At 46.1% G+C, this 14,531-nt stretch overlaps 1 protein-coding gene across 7 annotated transcripts in view; it reads left to right on the top strand.

The window, feature by feature from the left end:
* Positions 1–14,531, top strand: part of hipk3a (homeodomain interacting protein kinase 3a) — a 285,348-nt gene that overhangs the window by 264,199 nt on the left and 6,618 nt on the right. For all 7 annotated transcript variants that reach the window (XM_070899500.1, XM_070899497.1, XM_070899501.1 and 4 more), the window contains 2 exons: positions 7,967–8,113; positions 12,368–12,627. In XM_070899500.1, the coding sequence (XP_070755601.1) occupies positions 7,967–8,113; positions 12,368–12,627 (407 nt within the window). The remainder of the gene's footprint in view (positions 1–7,966; positions 8,114–12,367; positions 12,628–14,531) is intronic.

Below are 14,531 nucleotides of genomic sequence, written 5' to 3'. Positions count from 1 at the left end.
GGTTGGAGCTGCACTCATCCATCCAGTATTCCATCACACGCCTGACTTGTGCCTTGTGGATGGTGGAAAGTCAGGAGATGATATACTCGCCGCAGAATAACCAGCCTCTGACCTGCTCTTGTAGCCACAGTATTTATTGGAAGCGCCGCCTTTTGTCCATACTACTCGATTCCGCCATCTAACAAAAATCTAGTCTTGATCCACAGCATCCGCAGCGATTTGAGGGCGAGTGTTCCACATTTCTGCTGCCCTTTGTGTGAAAAAGTGCTTCCTGACTTTAAAATGATGCCCCTTGTTCTGGATTCCCCTCCAAAGTAAATGGTTTCTTCGTATCTGCCCTATCGAATTCTTTTAACATTTTAAACACTTCGATCAGATCATAGATGGATACAGCACATAAAGAGACCATTCTATCTATCGTTCCTGTGCCCGCTTTGTGAAAGAGATATCCAATTAGTGCCACTCTCCTTACAAATTTGTAAGATTCTGCCTCAGTCCATGTTTCTGCACTATACAAATTTCAGACCATATTCAATCTAGGGTTGTATGTCTGGAATTCAGAAGGTTAAGGGGTGATCTGATCGAAACTTTCTCGATAGTAAGGGAAACAGATAGGGTGGATAAAGAGAAACTATTCCCGCTGGTTGGGGAGTCTAGGACTAGGGGGCATAGTCTAAAGATTAGAGCCAGGCATTTCAGGAATGAAATTAGAAAACACATCTACACACAAAGAGTGGTTGAGGTTTGGAATTCTCTTCCGCAAACGGCAACTAATGCTGGGTCAATTATTAATTTTAAATCTGAGATTGATAGATTTTTGTTAACCATAGGTATTGAGGGATATGGGCTAAAAGCTGGTATATGGAGTTAAGTCGCAGATCAGCCGTGATCTCATTGAATGGCTGAACAGGCTCGAGGAGCTGAATGGCCTCCTCCTGTTCCTATGTTCCACTGTGAATAATATTTAAAGCTGGCGAATTTCCACAATTGGTTATTAACTGATGCATCGCACATGCAATCGAAACTATGATCCCTCGGGTCTATCAAAGCGCAGCCTCACCAGTTCTCCAAAAGTTAAATTTGTTTGGCAGTTGCGACAATGTTGAGACTGGGCGCCACCCTGTGGCTTAAAACTGTAACGACATGACAATGAACCCGTCTCCTTTCCCCAGTACATACAGCATAGTACTCTCTGCAAACAATGAGCGGCTAAACAGAGGCCAGGCCACGAGTCAGTGACCTGCCGAGGCTTTATCACTGCTTTATCCCCTGCCTCAGCTCATCTGCTGCTGAAACCTTCATCCATGTATTTGTTACCTCTAGACTTGACTATTGCAACACACTCCTGGCTGGCCTCCCACATTCTACCCTACGTAAACTTGAGATCACTCAAAACTCGGCTGCCAGTGTCCTAACTCGCACCAAGTCCCACTCACCCACCACCCCTGTGCTCGCTGACCTACCCTTGGCTCCCGGTCTAACAACACCTCAATTTTAAAACTCTCATCCTTGTTTTCAAATCTGTCCATGACCTCGTCTCTCCCTATCTCTGTAATCTCCTCCAGCCCTACAACCTTCTGAGATAACTGCACTCCTCCAATTCTAACCTCTTGAACATCCCCGATTTTAATTACTCCACCATTGGCGCCGTAATTTCTGCTGCCTGGGCTCTAAGCTCTGGAACTCCCTCCCTAAACCTCTCTGCCTCTCTATCTCACTCTCATCCATTAAGACACTCCTTAAAACCTACCTCTTTGACCAAACTTTTTGGCCAATTGTCCTGATATCTCATTATGTGTCAAATTGTGTCTGATAACACTCCTGTGAAAAGCCTTGGGACGTTTAACTACATTAAAGGCGCTATATAAATACAAGTTGTTGTTGGCTGGTGAACATCAGAAATAAGAGCAGTGAGTCGGTCATTTGGCCCCTCGAGCCTGCTCCGCCATTCAATAAGATCGTGGCTGATCTGAATGTTGACTCGATCTAGCCTTTTTCCTCGGTGCTCGTTTACCAAACACCATTTGTACCAGCTGAAACAGTAATTATATATAATATCTTAAAAATGATATCTGTGCGCACCTCAATTATTAATTTCCTTTGTCCACAATTATAATGTAAATCTGCCTATGTAAGCTTGTCACGTTGTATTACATCCTCCAGCCACAGGTAGAGCTCTAGCGCCTCAGTTTCATGTCAGCCAGGGTGTAATTGCAGCACGTCACGTTTACCAAGGCAGTTTATTATAAATATGGAAATAGTAATTTGTAACAGAAATATATAAAATAAGGACAGATTAGGCGACGTTAAAATGGGGACTGAATTATATCCGCCCGCCCTCTCAGCCCGCAGTGCTGTTGGTTGAGGGATAAATATTGGCCAGAACACCGGGGATAACTCCCCTACTGCTCTTCGAAATAGTGCCATGAGGTCTTTTACGTACACCTGAGAGAGCAGACAGGGGCCTCGGTTTAACGTCTCATCCAAAAGACGGCACCTCCGACAGTGCCGCATTCCCTCAGCACTGCACTGGAGTGTCAGCCTAGATTTTTGTGCGCAAGTCTCTGGAGTGGCACTTGAACCCACACCTTCTGAGTCAGAAATGATAAGTCTTTACTGTGCATTGTAAGGAGTACCTTCCAGGAGTCGAATCATTGAATTGTACAGCACAGAAGGAAGCCCATCACTCTTGTACTCGATTTATATATGACTATTGACTAAGTTATTGTACAAGTGTCAGCCATGGCTCAGTGGGTATCATTCTCGCCTCTGAATTTTGTGGGTTCAAGTCCCACTCCAGAGGCCTGAGCACAAAAATCTAGACTGACGCTCCCATGCAGTGCTGAGGGAGTGCTACACTTTTGGAGGTGCCACCTTTTGGATGAGACGTTAAACCGAGGCCCCGTCTACTCTCTCAGATAAACATAAAAGATCCCATGGCACTATTTCGAAGAAGAGCCGGGGAGTTCGCCCGGTATCCTGGCCAATATTTATCCCATAACCAACATGACTAAAAAAGACAGATGATCTGGTCATTTATCTCATTGCTGTTTATGGGACCCGGCTGTCTGCAAATTGGCTGCCGCGTTTCCTCCATTGTAACACTTTAAAAGTGACTTTATTGGCTGTAGAGCGCTTTGGGGCATCCTGAGGTAAGAAAAGGCGCTATATAAATGCAAGTTCTTTCTTGCTTTCAAACGCTTAACACAAGGGGCATGACAATGAGGCCCAATAGTTCCCACCCAGGAGCTAAAATCGAGCCCGCAGTATGCCTGGCTTGGGAGTGCTTGATGCTGACACTGGGTGTTGAATGTGGAAAGAAATAGATTTTCTGCATTGATATCACTTTACCCTGATGAAGGAACTCAGAAAAATAATTCATAAAAATTGGAAAGCATATCCAAAATTTTCACTGGAGATTTTAACAGAAAAAATATGCAATGTAGTAAAATCTTTCCATCGAGACCAGGAAATATCTCGGGACTAATTCTCCATTCTCCTGTACTGTGCATGTGTGCAGCACCAGAAGAGGTGGAACAGCGCAGGCAGATGGAGACTGTCCCTGTGGCAAGGAGACGAGGAGTCCTAAAATAATAAAACTCCTAAGGAATAAAAAAGCATAATACTGCGGTTGCTGGAAATCTGAAACAATAACAGAAAATGCTGGAAGTCTGCGCAGAGGAAAACAGAATTAATGTTTCAACAACATGAACTTACATTTATATAGCGCCTTTACGAGTATGAGAGGAAGCTTGCCGGGAACATAAAAACTGACTGCAAAAGCTTCTATAGATATGTGAAGAGAAAAAGATTAGAGAAGACAAATGTAGGTCCCTTGCAGTCGGATTCAGGTGAAATTATAATGGGGAACAAAGAAATGGCAGACCAATTGAACCAATACTTCGGTTCTGTCTTCACGAAGGAAGATACAAATAACCTTCCGAAGGTACTAAGGGACAGTGGGTCTAGTGAGAAGGAGGAACTGAAGGATATCCTTATTAGGCGGGAAATTATGTTAGGGAAATTGATGAGATTGAAGGCCGATAAATCCCCGGGGCTTGATAGTCTGCATCCCAGAGTGCTCAAGAAAGTGGCCCTAGAAATAGTGGATGCATTGGTGATCATTTTCCAACAGTCTATCGACTCTGAATCAGTTCCCATGGACTGGAGGGTAGCTAATGTAACACCACTTTTTAAGAAAGGAAGGAGAGAGAAAACGGTTAATTATGGACCGGTTAGCCTGACATCAGTAATGGGGAAAATGTTGGAATCGATCAAGAAGGACGAAATAACAGCGCATTTGAAAAGCGGTGATAGGATCGGACCAAGTCAGCGTGGATTTATGAAAGAGAAATCATGCTTGACGAATCTTCTGGAATTTTTTGAGGATGCAACTAGCAGGTTGGACAAGGGAGAACCAGTGGATGTGGTGTATTTGGACTTTCAGAAGGCTTTTGACAAGGTCCCGCACAAGAGATTGTTGTGCAAAATCAAAGCACATGGTATTGGGGGTAATATACTGACGTGGATAGGGAACTGGTTGGCAGACAGGAAGCAGAGAGTCGGGATAAACGGGTCCTTTTCAAAATGGCAGGCAGTGACTAGTGGAATGCTGCAGGGCTCAGTGCTGGGACCCCAGCTCTTTACAATATACATTAACGATTTGGATGAAGGAATAGAGTGTAATATCTCCAAGTTTGCAGATGACACTAAACTGGGTGGCGGTGTGAACTGTGAGGAGGACGCTAAGAGGCAGCAGGGTGACTTGGACAGGTTAGGTGAGTGGGCAAATGCATGGCAGATGCAATATAATGTGGATAAATGTGAGGTTATCCACTTTGGGGGCAAAAACATGAAGGCAGAATATTATCTGAATGGCGGCAGACTAGGAAAAGGGGAGGTGCAACGAGACCTGGGTGTCATGGTTCATCAATCACTGAAAGTGGGCACGCAGGTACAGCAGGCGGTAAAGAAGGCAAATGGTATGTTGGCCTTCATAGCTAGGGGATTTGAATATAGAAGCAGGGAGGTCTGAGTGAGGTCTCACCTGGAATATTGTGTTCAGTTGTGGTCTCCTAGTCTGAGGAAGGACGTTCTTGCTATTGAGGGAGTGCAGCGAAGGTTCACCAGACTGATTCCAGGGATGGCTGGGCTGTCATATGAGAAGAGACTGGATCAACTGGGCCTTTATTCACTGGAGTTTAGAAGGATGAGAGGGGATCTCATAGAAACATATAAGATTCTGACGGGACTGGACAGGTTAGATGCGGGAAGAATGTTCCCGATGTTGGGGAAGTCCAGAACCAGGGGACATAGTCTGAGGATAAGGGGTAATCCATTTAGGACTGAGATGAGGAGAAACTTCTTCACTCAGAGAGTTGTTAACCTGTGGAATTCCCTGCCGCAGAGAGTTGTTGATGCCAGTTCACTGGATATATTCAAGAAGGAGTTAGATATGGCTCTTACGGTTAAGGGGATCAAGGGGTATGGAGAGAAAGCAGGAAAGGGGTACTGAAGGAATGATCAGCCATGATCTTATTGAATGGCGGTACAGGCTCGAAGGGCCGAATGGCCTACTCCTGCACCTATTTTTCTATGTTTCTATGTTTAAAACATCCCACGGTGCTTCACGGGAACAATTATCAAACAAAAATGAACACCAAGCCACATAAGGAGATATTAGGACAAGCGACCAAATGTTTGGTCAGAGAGGTAGGTTTTAAGGAGCGTCTTGAAGGAGAAGTTTCAGGTCGCTGACCTTTCATCAGAACTGGAAGATGCAAACAGTTATTAAGCAAGTGCAGAGCCAGTGAAAAGGTAGGAGGGAGGGGAGAAAAGAATAAAAGGGAAGGTCTGTGATAGGAGCTCGTAACAAGGTAATACAATAACTATGGGGGACTTTAATCTTCATATAGTCTGAGCAAATCAAATTGGCAAAGGTAGTCTGAGGATGAGTTCATGGAATACATTCGAGACAATTTCCTGGAACAATACGTCATGGAACCAACCAGGGAACAGGCTATTTTAGATCTTGTGTTGTGTAATGAGACAGGGTTCATTAGTAATTTCATAGTAAAGGGTCCTTTGAGGAAGAGTGATCATAATATGATAGAATTTTACAATTTTGTAAAAATGAAGCAAGTAGCAAAAGTGTTGATACCTAAGAGGCTGGGACAGGTGCAATTATAATGGGGAATAAGGAAATGACAGAGAATTTGAATAAATATTTGGTATCTGTCTTCACAGTAGAAGACACAAAAAGCATATCAAAAATAGTGGGAATCCAAGGGCTATTATGGGTAAGGAACTTGCAGTAACTAATATCAGTAGAGAAAAAGTACAGTACTTGAGAAACTAAGGGGGCTAAAAGCCGACAAATCCCCACGACCTGATGGCCTATATCTTCGGGTTCTAAAAGAAGTGGCTGCAGAGATAGTGAATGCATTCGTTGTGATCTTCCAAAATTCCCTAGGTTCTAGAATGGTCCCAGCGGATTGGAACCCCGCTATGCAAGAAAGGAGGGGGAGAGAAAACAGGGAACTACAGGCCAGTTAGCCTGACATCAGTCATCGGGAAAATGCTGGAATCCATTATCAAGGAAGTGGTAACAGGGCACTTAGAAAATCATAATATGATTAAGCAGACCCAACTGGTTTTATGAAAGGGAAATTGTGTTTAACAAATTTATTGAATACTGGAATATTGTGCACAGTTTTGGCCTCCTTATCTAACGAAAGATACACTTGCCTTGGAAGTGGTGCAACAAGGTTCATTAGACTGACTCCTGGGATGGGAGGGCTGTCCTATGATGCGAGATTGTGTAGAGTAGGCTTATATTCTTTGGAGCTTAGAAGAATGAGAGGTGATCTCATTGAAACTTACAAGATTCTGAAGGGCATTGACAAGGTAGATGTTGAGAGGTTGTTTCCCCTGGATGGAGTGTCCAGAACTAGGGGGCATAGTCTCATGATAAGGGGTAGGTCATTTAAGACCGAGATGAGGAGGGATTTCTTCAGTCAGAGGGGTGGAATTTTCTGTCCCCGAGGGCTGTGGAAGAGGAATTAAGGGATATGGAGATCGGGCGGGAAAGTGGAGTTGACAGTGATCAACCTTGAATCTTATTGAATGGCGGAGCAGGCTCGAGGGGCTGTATAACTTACTCCTGCTCCTAATTCTTATGTTTTTATATAACTAGCAGGATAGATAAAGGAATACCAGTGGATGTACAATATTTGAATTTCCGAAAGGCATTCGATAAGGTGCCATACATAAGGTTGCTATGCAAGATAAGGGCTCATGGGATTGGGGTAACATATTAGCATGGATTGAGAATTGGTTAATGGACAGAAAACAGAGCGTAGAGATAAATGGGTCATTTTCGGTTTGGCAGGCTGTAACTAGTGGGATGCCGCTAGGATCAATGCTGGGGCCTGATCTATTTACAATCTATATTAATGGCTTTGGTGAAGGGACCGAGTGTAACGTATCCAAGTTTGCTGACAATACAAAGCTAGGTGGGAAAGTAAGATGTGAGGAGGACACAAAGAGCCTGCAAAGGGATTTAGATAGACTAAGTGAGTGGGCAATAAAGTGGCAGATGTAATATAATGTGGAGAAATGTGAGGTTATTCAATTTGTTAGGAAGAATAGAAAATCAGAATTTTTTTAATATAGTGAAAAACTATTAAACATTTGTGTTCAGAGGGGAGGAGTAATTAAGTGACAAAAGGGAGGATGGTGCAAGGCAAATAGTGGGCTGGTAATGGGACAAGTAAAGATGGGTCCAGAGGAGCTGCAAATGGTTACATCAGAATAGCAGAGTGGGGAGGGAAGCGCGAAGAATCTGACCCAAGAGGCAATGGCTCCAATTTGACAGGGTCTTTGCAACAGTCGTTTTGATGTGGACTGCTTATTTTATCTGAAGTGATTTTGTTTATTTATTTCCACCCCTCCCACCCACCGGCAGATGTAAAGGCAGTCCGGACTGCGAAGCATGCCAGAGCACCCTGAACATCGACCGAGTGTGTTCATTAAGCAGCCCCGACAGCACCCTGAGCACCAGTTCATCCAATTCGGTACAATCCAGCCCGTCTCCCTGCAAGAGGCCCAACAGGTACGGACTACAGATGCTGTGCTAACATGGGGGTATGGACTCTTCGAATCCAGGGTGCGGAGGGAGGGAAGGGGTATAATTTCCTCCTGGACCACCTTTACAATGTTAGCATTTTATAAGGTTATTGAGTTTTATTGACATGCATGGTTCAGAAAGTTACATTTTAAGAGCCAAAGGGCTAGAAATTGCGTAGCGCCCAGCTTGGGGCGATAACCTTTATGGGAACGCAAAAGTATCGGCGGGCGCTACAGAAGTAAAGGCGAGGGGAACCTCCGATTTAGCACTCCAGGAAGGAAGTGGAGCACTAATTCAAGCACTACCACTTCCCTTGGAGCGCTAAAACCGGCAGGAGGGCCGGTAGCGATACAGCGCTGCACAATGTCTCATGCAGTGCTGCCGGGATCCGAGACTCCTACCCTCCCTTAAAGGGAAGGGCCATCGCTGCAAGCTCGGCATTGAAATGATTTCCCTACTCACCGACAGCAGCCGTGATCCGCCACGACTAGCCCCAAGCACTCGAACAGGGTGCAGGGCTGATCAATTACGGCACAGAAAAATGGTGATAACATGGACCTGAGGGATCAATACACATTTTTCTCTTTCCTAAGCGGCATTATTGTTAAATACCGCTCCCCAAGCAGCCGGCCTACCTCACCACGCCTCCTGCAGCTGTTGACGCCCGGCAATGCTGCAAGAGGCGGAACCGAAGTTCGCATCCGGGATGATACCGGGGCGCTGCACACCGGATCACATTGCTGGTAGCGCCACCCCCCCCCCCCCCCCCCGTGGCACAAAGGAAGCCAATGTCTTGCCTAAAGTGTTTAAGTCTTTTCCCTTAAAGTTAACATGTGCTGGGTAGCAATCAGTGCCCCCAGTATATTGCTTGCTGTTCCAGTCATGGGATGTGGGCGTCGCTGGCAAGGCCAGCATTTATTGCCCATCCCTAATTACTCTTGAGAAAGTGGTGGTGAGCTGCCACCTTGAACCGCTGCAGCCTGTGCTATTTTGATACAGCTGAGTGGCTTGAGTGGCCATTTCAGAGGGCAGTTAAGAATCAACCGCATTACAAGGACAGCAGATTTCCTTTCCTAAAGGATATTAGTGAACCAGATGGGTTTTTACAACAATCCGCTGGTTACATGGTCACCATTACTGATACTAGCTTTTAATTCCAGATTTATTTATTTAACTGAATTTAAATTCCCCAGTTGCCGTGGTGGGATTTGAACTCAAGTCTCTGGATCATTATTCCTGGCCTCTGGATCACTAGTCCAGTAAGGTTATCACTTTGCTTCAGTTCTATAGTAGGACTTCATACTACAGCTTCTAATACTTCCCTTCTGAGTCCCAAACAATCAATGGGGACGGTGGTGGGGGGGGAGTCGGAGGGGGAGTGAATCCCACAGGACAGGTTGTGGCTTTCAGTAGTCTCACGGTTATTTAGAAGAGAGGGGTTATCACTTTCAGTCGAAGTTCTAGGCCCAGAATGTGTGGTCAGCGGCAAAGCAAAGGCGTTCGCCGCTGGTCCCGCAGAAAGCCTGCCGAGGAGATCTCTGCGACGCAAAGTTTATCTTTTTCAACACATGTGATTTCAGTGTAGAATAGTGGGGGTTCCCTAGCGTGAGCTGCTGTGACATCATCATAGGCAGTCCCTCGGAATCGAGGTAGACTTGCTTCCACTCCTAAAGTGAGTTCTTTGGTGGCTGAACAGTCCAATACGAGAGCCACAGTCTCTGTCACAGGTGGGACAAATAGTTGTTGAGGGAAGGGGTGGGTGGGACTGGTTTGCCACATGCACTTTTCGCTGTCTGCGCTTGATTTCTGCATGCTCTCGGCGTTGAGACTCGAGGTGCTCAGTGCCCTCTCGGATGCACTTCCTCCACTGAGGGCGGTCTTGAGCCAAGGTCTCCCAGGTGTCAGTGGGGATGTCGCACTTTATCATGGAGGCTTTGAGGATGTCCTTGTAGCATTTCCGCTGCCCACCTTTGGCTCGTTTGCCATGAAGGAGATCCGAGTAGAGCACTTGCTTTGGGAGTCTCGTGTCTGGCATGTGGACTATGTGGCCTGCCCGGCGGAGCTGATCGAGTCTGGTTAGTGCTTCAATGCTGGGGATGTTAGCCTGAATGAGGACGCTGATGTTGGTGCGCATGTTCTCCCAGGGGATTTGTAGGATCTTGTGGAGACATTGTTGGTGATATTTCTCCAGTAACTTGAGGTGTCTACTGTACATGGTCCATGTCTCTGAGCCATACAGGAGGGCAGGTATTACTACAGACCATGAGCTTGGCGGCAGTTTTAAGGGCCTGGTCTTCAAACACTCTTTTCCTCAGGCGACCGAAGGCTGCACTGGCGTACTGGAGGCGGTGTTGGATCTCGTTGTCGATGCCTGCTCTTGTTGTTAGGAGGCTCCCGAGATATGGAAAGTGGTCCACGGTGTCCAGGGCCGCGCCGTGGATCTTGATGACTGGGGAGCAGTGCTGTGCGGTGAGGACAGGCTGGTGGAGGACCTTTGTCCACCAGCCTGCTGTGGCATAAATAAGTTGTCTAAGTAGCCAATCACAAAGCAGAATTCTCAGAGACCAACACAAAGAATGGGACTCTCACATGGGGAAATGGTAAACCTGAAATGCAAATGAATAAACTTTTAAAAAATGTAATTTTTTTTAAAGTTCCTTAAAAATTGTAATTTTAATCATTATGGAGAAATTTGAAACTCCACAAAATTAAAATCAGTTTCTCAGGGCCATAACGTTTGTTTAGCAGTCAATACGCTGTTAAATCCCCAGTTGCTAGGTCTTGGTCCAGTAACAAGGAGATCAGCTCTGCAGCACGGACCTACTAGTGCGCACACATATTGCAGTGTGGGCTGGCCCATGCTGCCCCGGGCCCTCGCCTCTGCTGGGCCCCAAACTCACGTCTCTCCTGGGCCATGATCACGGAGCTCAACAATCTCTTGCCGCTCCTGCGCCCCGACCTTGCCGCCGCTCTGCTACTTGTTGCCTCTCCTGTTTAAGCAGTTCGGGACCTGGAATATTAGGTCCTTCATTGAAACACCTGTGAATTTTTTGGCGTGGAAGCAAGTCATCCTCGATTCGAGGGACTGCCTATAATGATATGATGATACACCTAAACCAACAAGGCCTAACATTTAATGGGGTATTTAGCCCAAGTTTTCATCATTTTCGCTGATTTCCCTGATTACACTGTTCATGGGCTATGAGGGGATGGGGCGGGGGGTGGGGGGGTGGCACAGTGCAGCCAGTGTTGGAGCAGTGAATGACTGACCGGAGCACTAGAGTTTATGTGTTACGATCTGCAGGTGCTAAATCCTGAAGTTGCGATTAGTTTCAAAGGGATAAAAACAGCAAACGCTGTTAGTTCGCCGTTATTGCCCACCGCAATTTCCGAGCCATAGAAGAAGCAAGTTATCTAGCGGAAATGTCTTTTGGTATCCCAGTATTGCGAGGAAGTCTCCCTGTTAAGAGTGCCTGATGACACTGCCGATGGGAGAGCCTCCCCATGCATCCAGGAGATGCTCCAGACGGCAGGAGCCTGATCATCATTCTGGCTCGAGAGCTTCTTAGCAGTTCTCCAAATAGCTGTCCACTTCACTCGTGGTAGCGCTCTGAGTCGGGAGGTCGTGGGTTCAAGTCCCACTCCAGGGAGTTGAGCCCACAATCCAGGCCAACAATCCCAGTGCAGTGCCAAGGGATTGTCGCACCTTCGGAGGTGCCGTCTTTCGGATGAAACATTAAACTGAGGCCCCGTCTGCCCTCTCAGGTGGACGCAAAATATCCCATGACACTCGTTCAAAGAAGAGCAGGCAATGTTCCCTCTAAATTGTTTTTTTTTATGCGCGGGCAGGCAGCTGCGCCTGAGCGGTGCCTTAGAGGGAACAGCTTGTGAGCGGCCTGCGCGGCACCTTCGCACAGGTTAAAGGGAACATTGAGAGCAGGGGAGTTCTCCCCGGTGGCCTGGCCAATATTTAGCACACAACCTACATCACTAAAAACAGCTTTTCTGGTTGCTGGTTGTGGGAGCCTGCTGTGCGCAAATTGGCTGCCTCGTTTCCCTACATTGCAACAGTGACTAGTTCCCCAATGGCTGCAACATGCTTTGGGGGCATCCCGAGGTTGTGAAAGGCGCTATGTAAATGCAAGTTATTTTCACGCAGTGACGATGTAGTTGCCAACTTGTGAAAAACTGACGATGACCAATTTCTGAACCGGCACGTTATAATCATTGGCATTCCAGCATGTCGGAAGATGAGCAGGAGAGCGGCTGCGACACCGTGGACGGATCGCCGAGCAGCGAATCTTCAGAGCAGAATGAAAGTCCGTTCCTAGAAGAGCGATTCCTTCAGGACGCCGCCAACCAGAATTCGAGTGGCAGGAACTCCAAGGGAACAGAAAGCACCAAAGCCGCTGTGCGCACCATGGTGGTGCCACCAATGAGGGTGCAGAACAGCAATTCAAACTCCGTAACAGACTTCAGTGAGCAGGTTGCAAACGCAGGTAAGGGTCTTGTTACGCGTGGTCAGAGAAAGTTGGATTTGCAACAATCACATAAAGAAGTGGTGTAAGAATCGATTTAAGATCATATTGAGAAAGGGGTGAACAGTGGGCCAGAGGTTGATTAATATTTGGGACGTTAGAACCCAGTCCTGGAAAATGGCAATATGAGGGGTTTTGATAGAGCGAATAGGGAGAAACTGTTTCCTCTGGCAAGCGGGTCAGTAACCAGAGGTCACACATTTAACATAATTGGCTAAAGAACTAGAGGGCAAATGAGGAGAAATATTTTCACACAACGGGTTGTTATAATGTGAAACTCACTATCTAAAAGGGTGGTGGAATCATATTCCACAGGTACTTTCAAAAGGCAATTGGACATGTATTTGAAGAGGACTAATTGTAGGGTTATGGGGAATAATCTGGAGCATTGGACTAATTGGACAGTTCTTTCAAAGAGCTGGCACAGGCACAGGACCTTGAATGGGCCCCTTCTGTACTGTCAGTTTCTCTGATTCTATAAAGCTCCTATTGTTTGAGCAGCATCCTCCCAGCTTGAATTGAGCAGGAATCCACTGTGCGAAAACTGCCCATAGCCCAACACAGAGGTGGGCAACCTAACGCAAGACAGGTCACAAGGGGGTGGCTGGTGTTAGAGAAAAAACATCACTCTAGAGCAGCAGATGCCACTATGCTAAGATTGAGAGTGGAGGTAAGTTGTTTGGAACAGAAGAAAAAGGAAACATTAGCATGCTACCAGCTCAAGCAAGTCGACACCTGACGGAAACTTCGGGACAGGTTGAGCCTGTCCTATTTTGGTAGCCATGATAGCTCGCTCTTCAATCCCAATTCGCTGACCCCTCTCCATATCTTCAGTAGTCTTGCTTCCCAAGTAAGTAACTGATTCCCTATTAAACACCTTGTGTATGGAGTTGGGTGTTTGCATATCTGAGTCAGAGGTTGTGGGTTCAATTCCCACTCCAGAGACGTGAGCACAAAAATATTGGCTGACGCTCCAGTGCAGTGCTGAGGGAGTGCTGCACTATCGGAGGTGACGTTAAACCGAGGCTCCGTCTGCTCTCTCAGGTGGACGTAAAAGATTCCGTGGCCCTATTTTGAAGAAGATCAGGGGAGTTATCCCTGGTGTCCTGAGCCAATATTTACTCCTCAATTAACATCACGAAAACAGATTATCGGATCATTATCACATTGCTGTTCTGGGATCTTGCTGAACGCGATTTGCTGCCGCGTTTCCTACATTACAACAGTGATAACACTTCAAAAAGTACTTCATTCGCAGTAAAGCACTTTGAGACGTCCGGTGGTCATGAAAGGCATTATAAATGCAAGTCTTTTTTTCTCCACTCCCTATCATCCATTCAAGTGGAATGAGGATCCTGCCATGTCTGTTTACCATGCATAGGGAATAGGGTTGTGCTGCAGGCAGTCAATTGACTGAGAGTTCAGTTCCTTTTGCACACCAGGGGTGATAGTGACTCCACTGGTGGTTAATAGGTTTCCTGTTGTAACTTTCTTTTTATGTATCTACCCAATTATAAATAGTTTTGAGTCTGTTCAACTTCCAACATTGCATTTCAACGCATCAAGAGCATATAAAATTTGTCTTTATATAGTACATTTAATGTAGTAAAACATCCAAAAGGCACTTCACAGGAGAATTTGACAGCGAGCCAAAGCTTGGACAAAGAGGTAGGTTTTAAGGAGCGTCTTAGAGGAGGAGAGTTTCAGGTCGATGACCTTTCATTGGAACTGGAAGATGTTAAAGAGATTTAAGCAAGTACAGAGGCAGGGAAAGAACAAAAGGGGAGGTCTGTGATAGGGAGAAGGAGTGATTAAATGACAAAAAGGGAGGATGGTGTAAGGCAAAAGGGTTTGCTAATAGGACA

Source organism: Pristiophorus japonicus, chromosome 14, assembly GCF_044704955.1.
Source record: "Pristiophorus japonicus isolate sPriJap1 chromosome 14, sPriJap1.hap1, whole genome shotgun sequence".
Taxonomy (NCBI): Eukaryota; Metazoa; Chordata; class Chondrichthyes; family Pristiophoridae; genus Pristiophorus; species Pristiophorus japonicus.
This window is presented reverse-complemented; position numbering and strand designations above follow the sequence as displayed.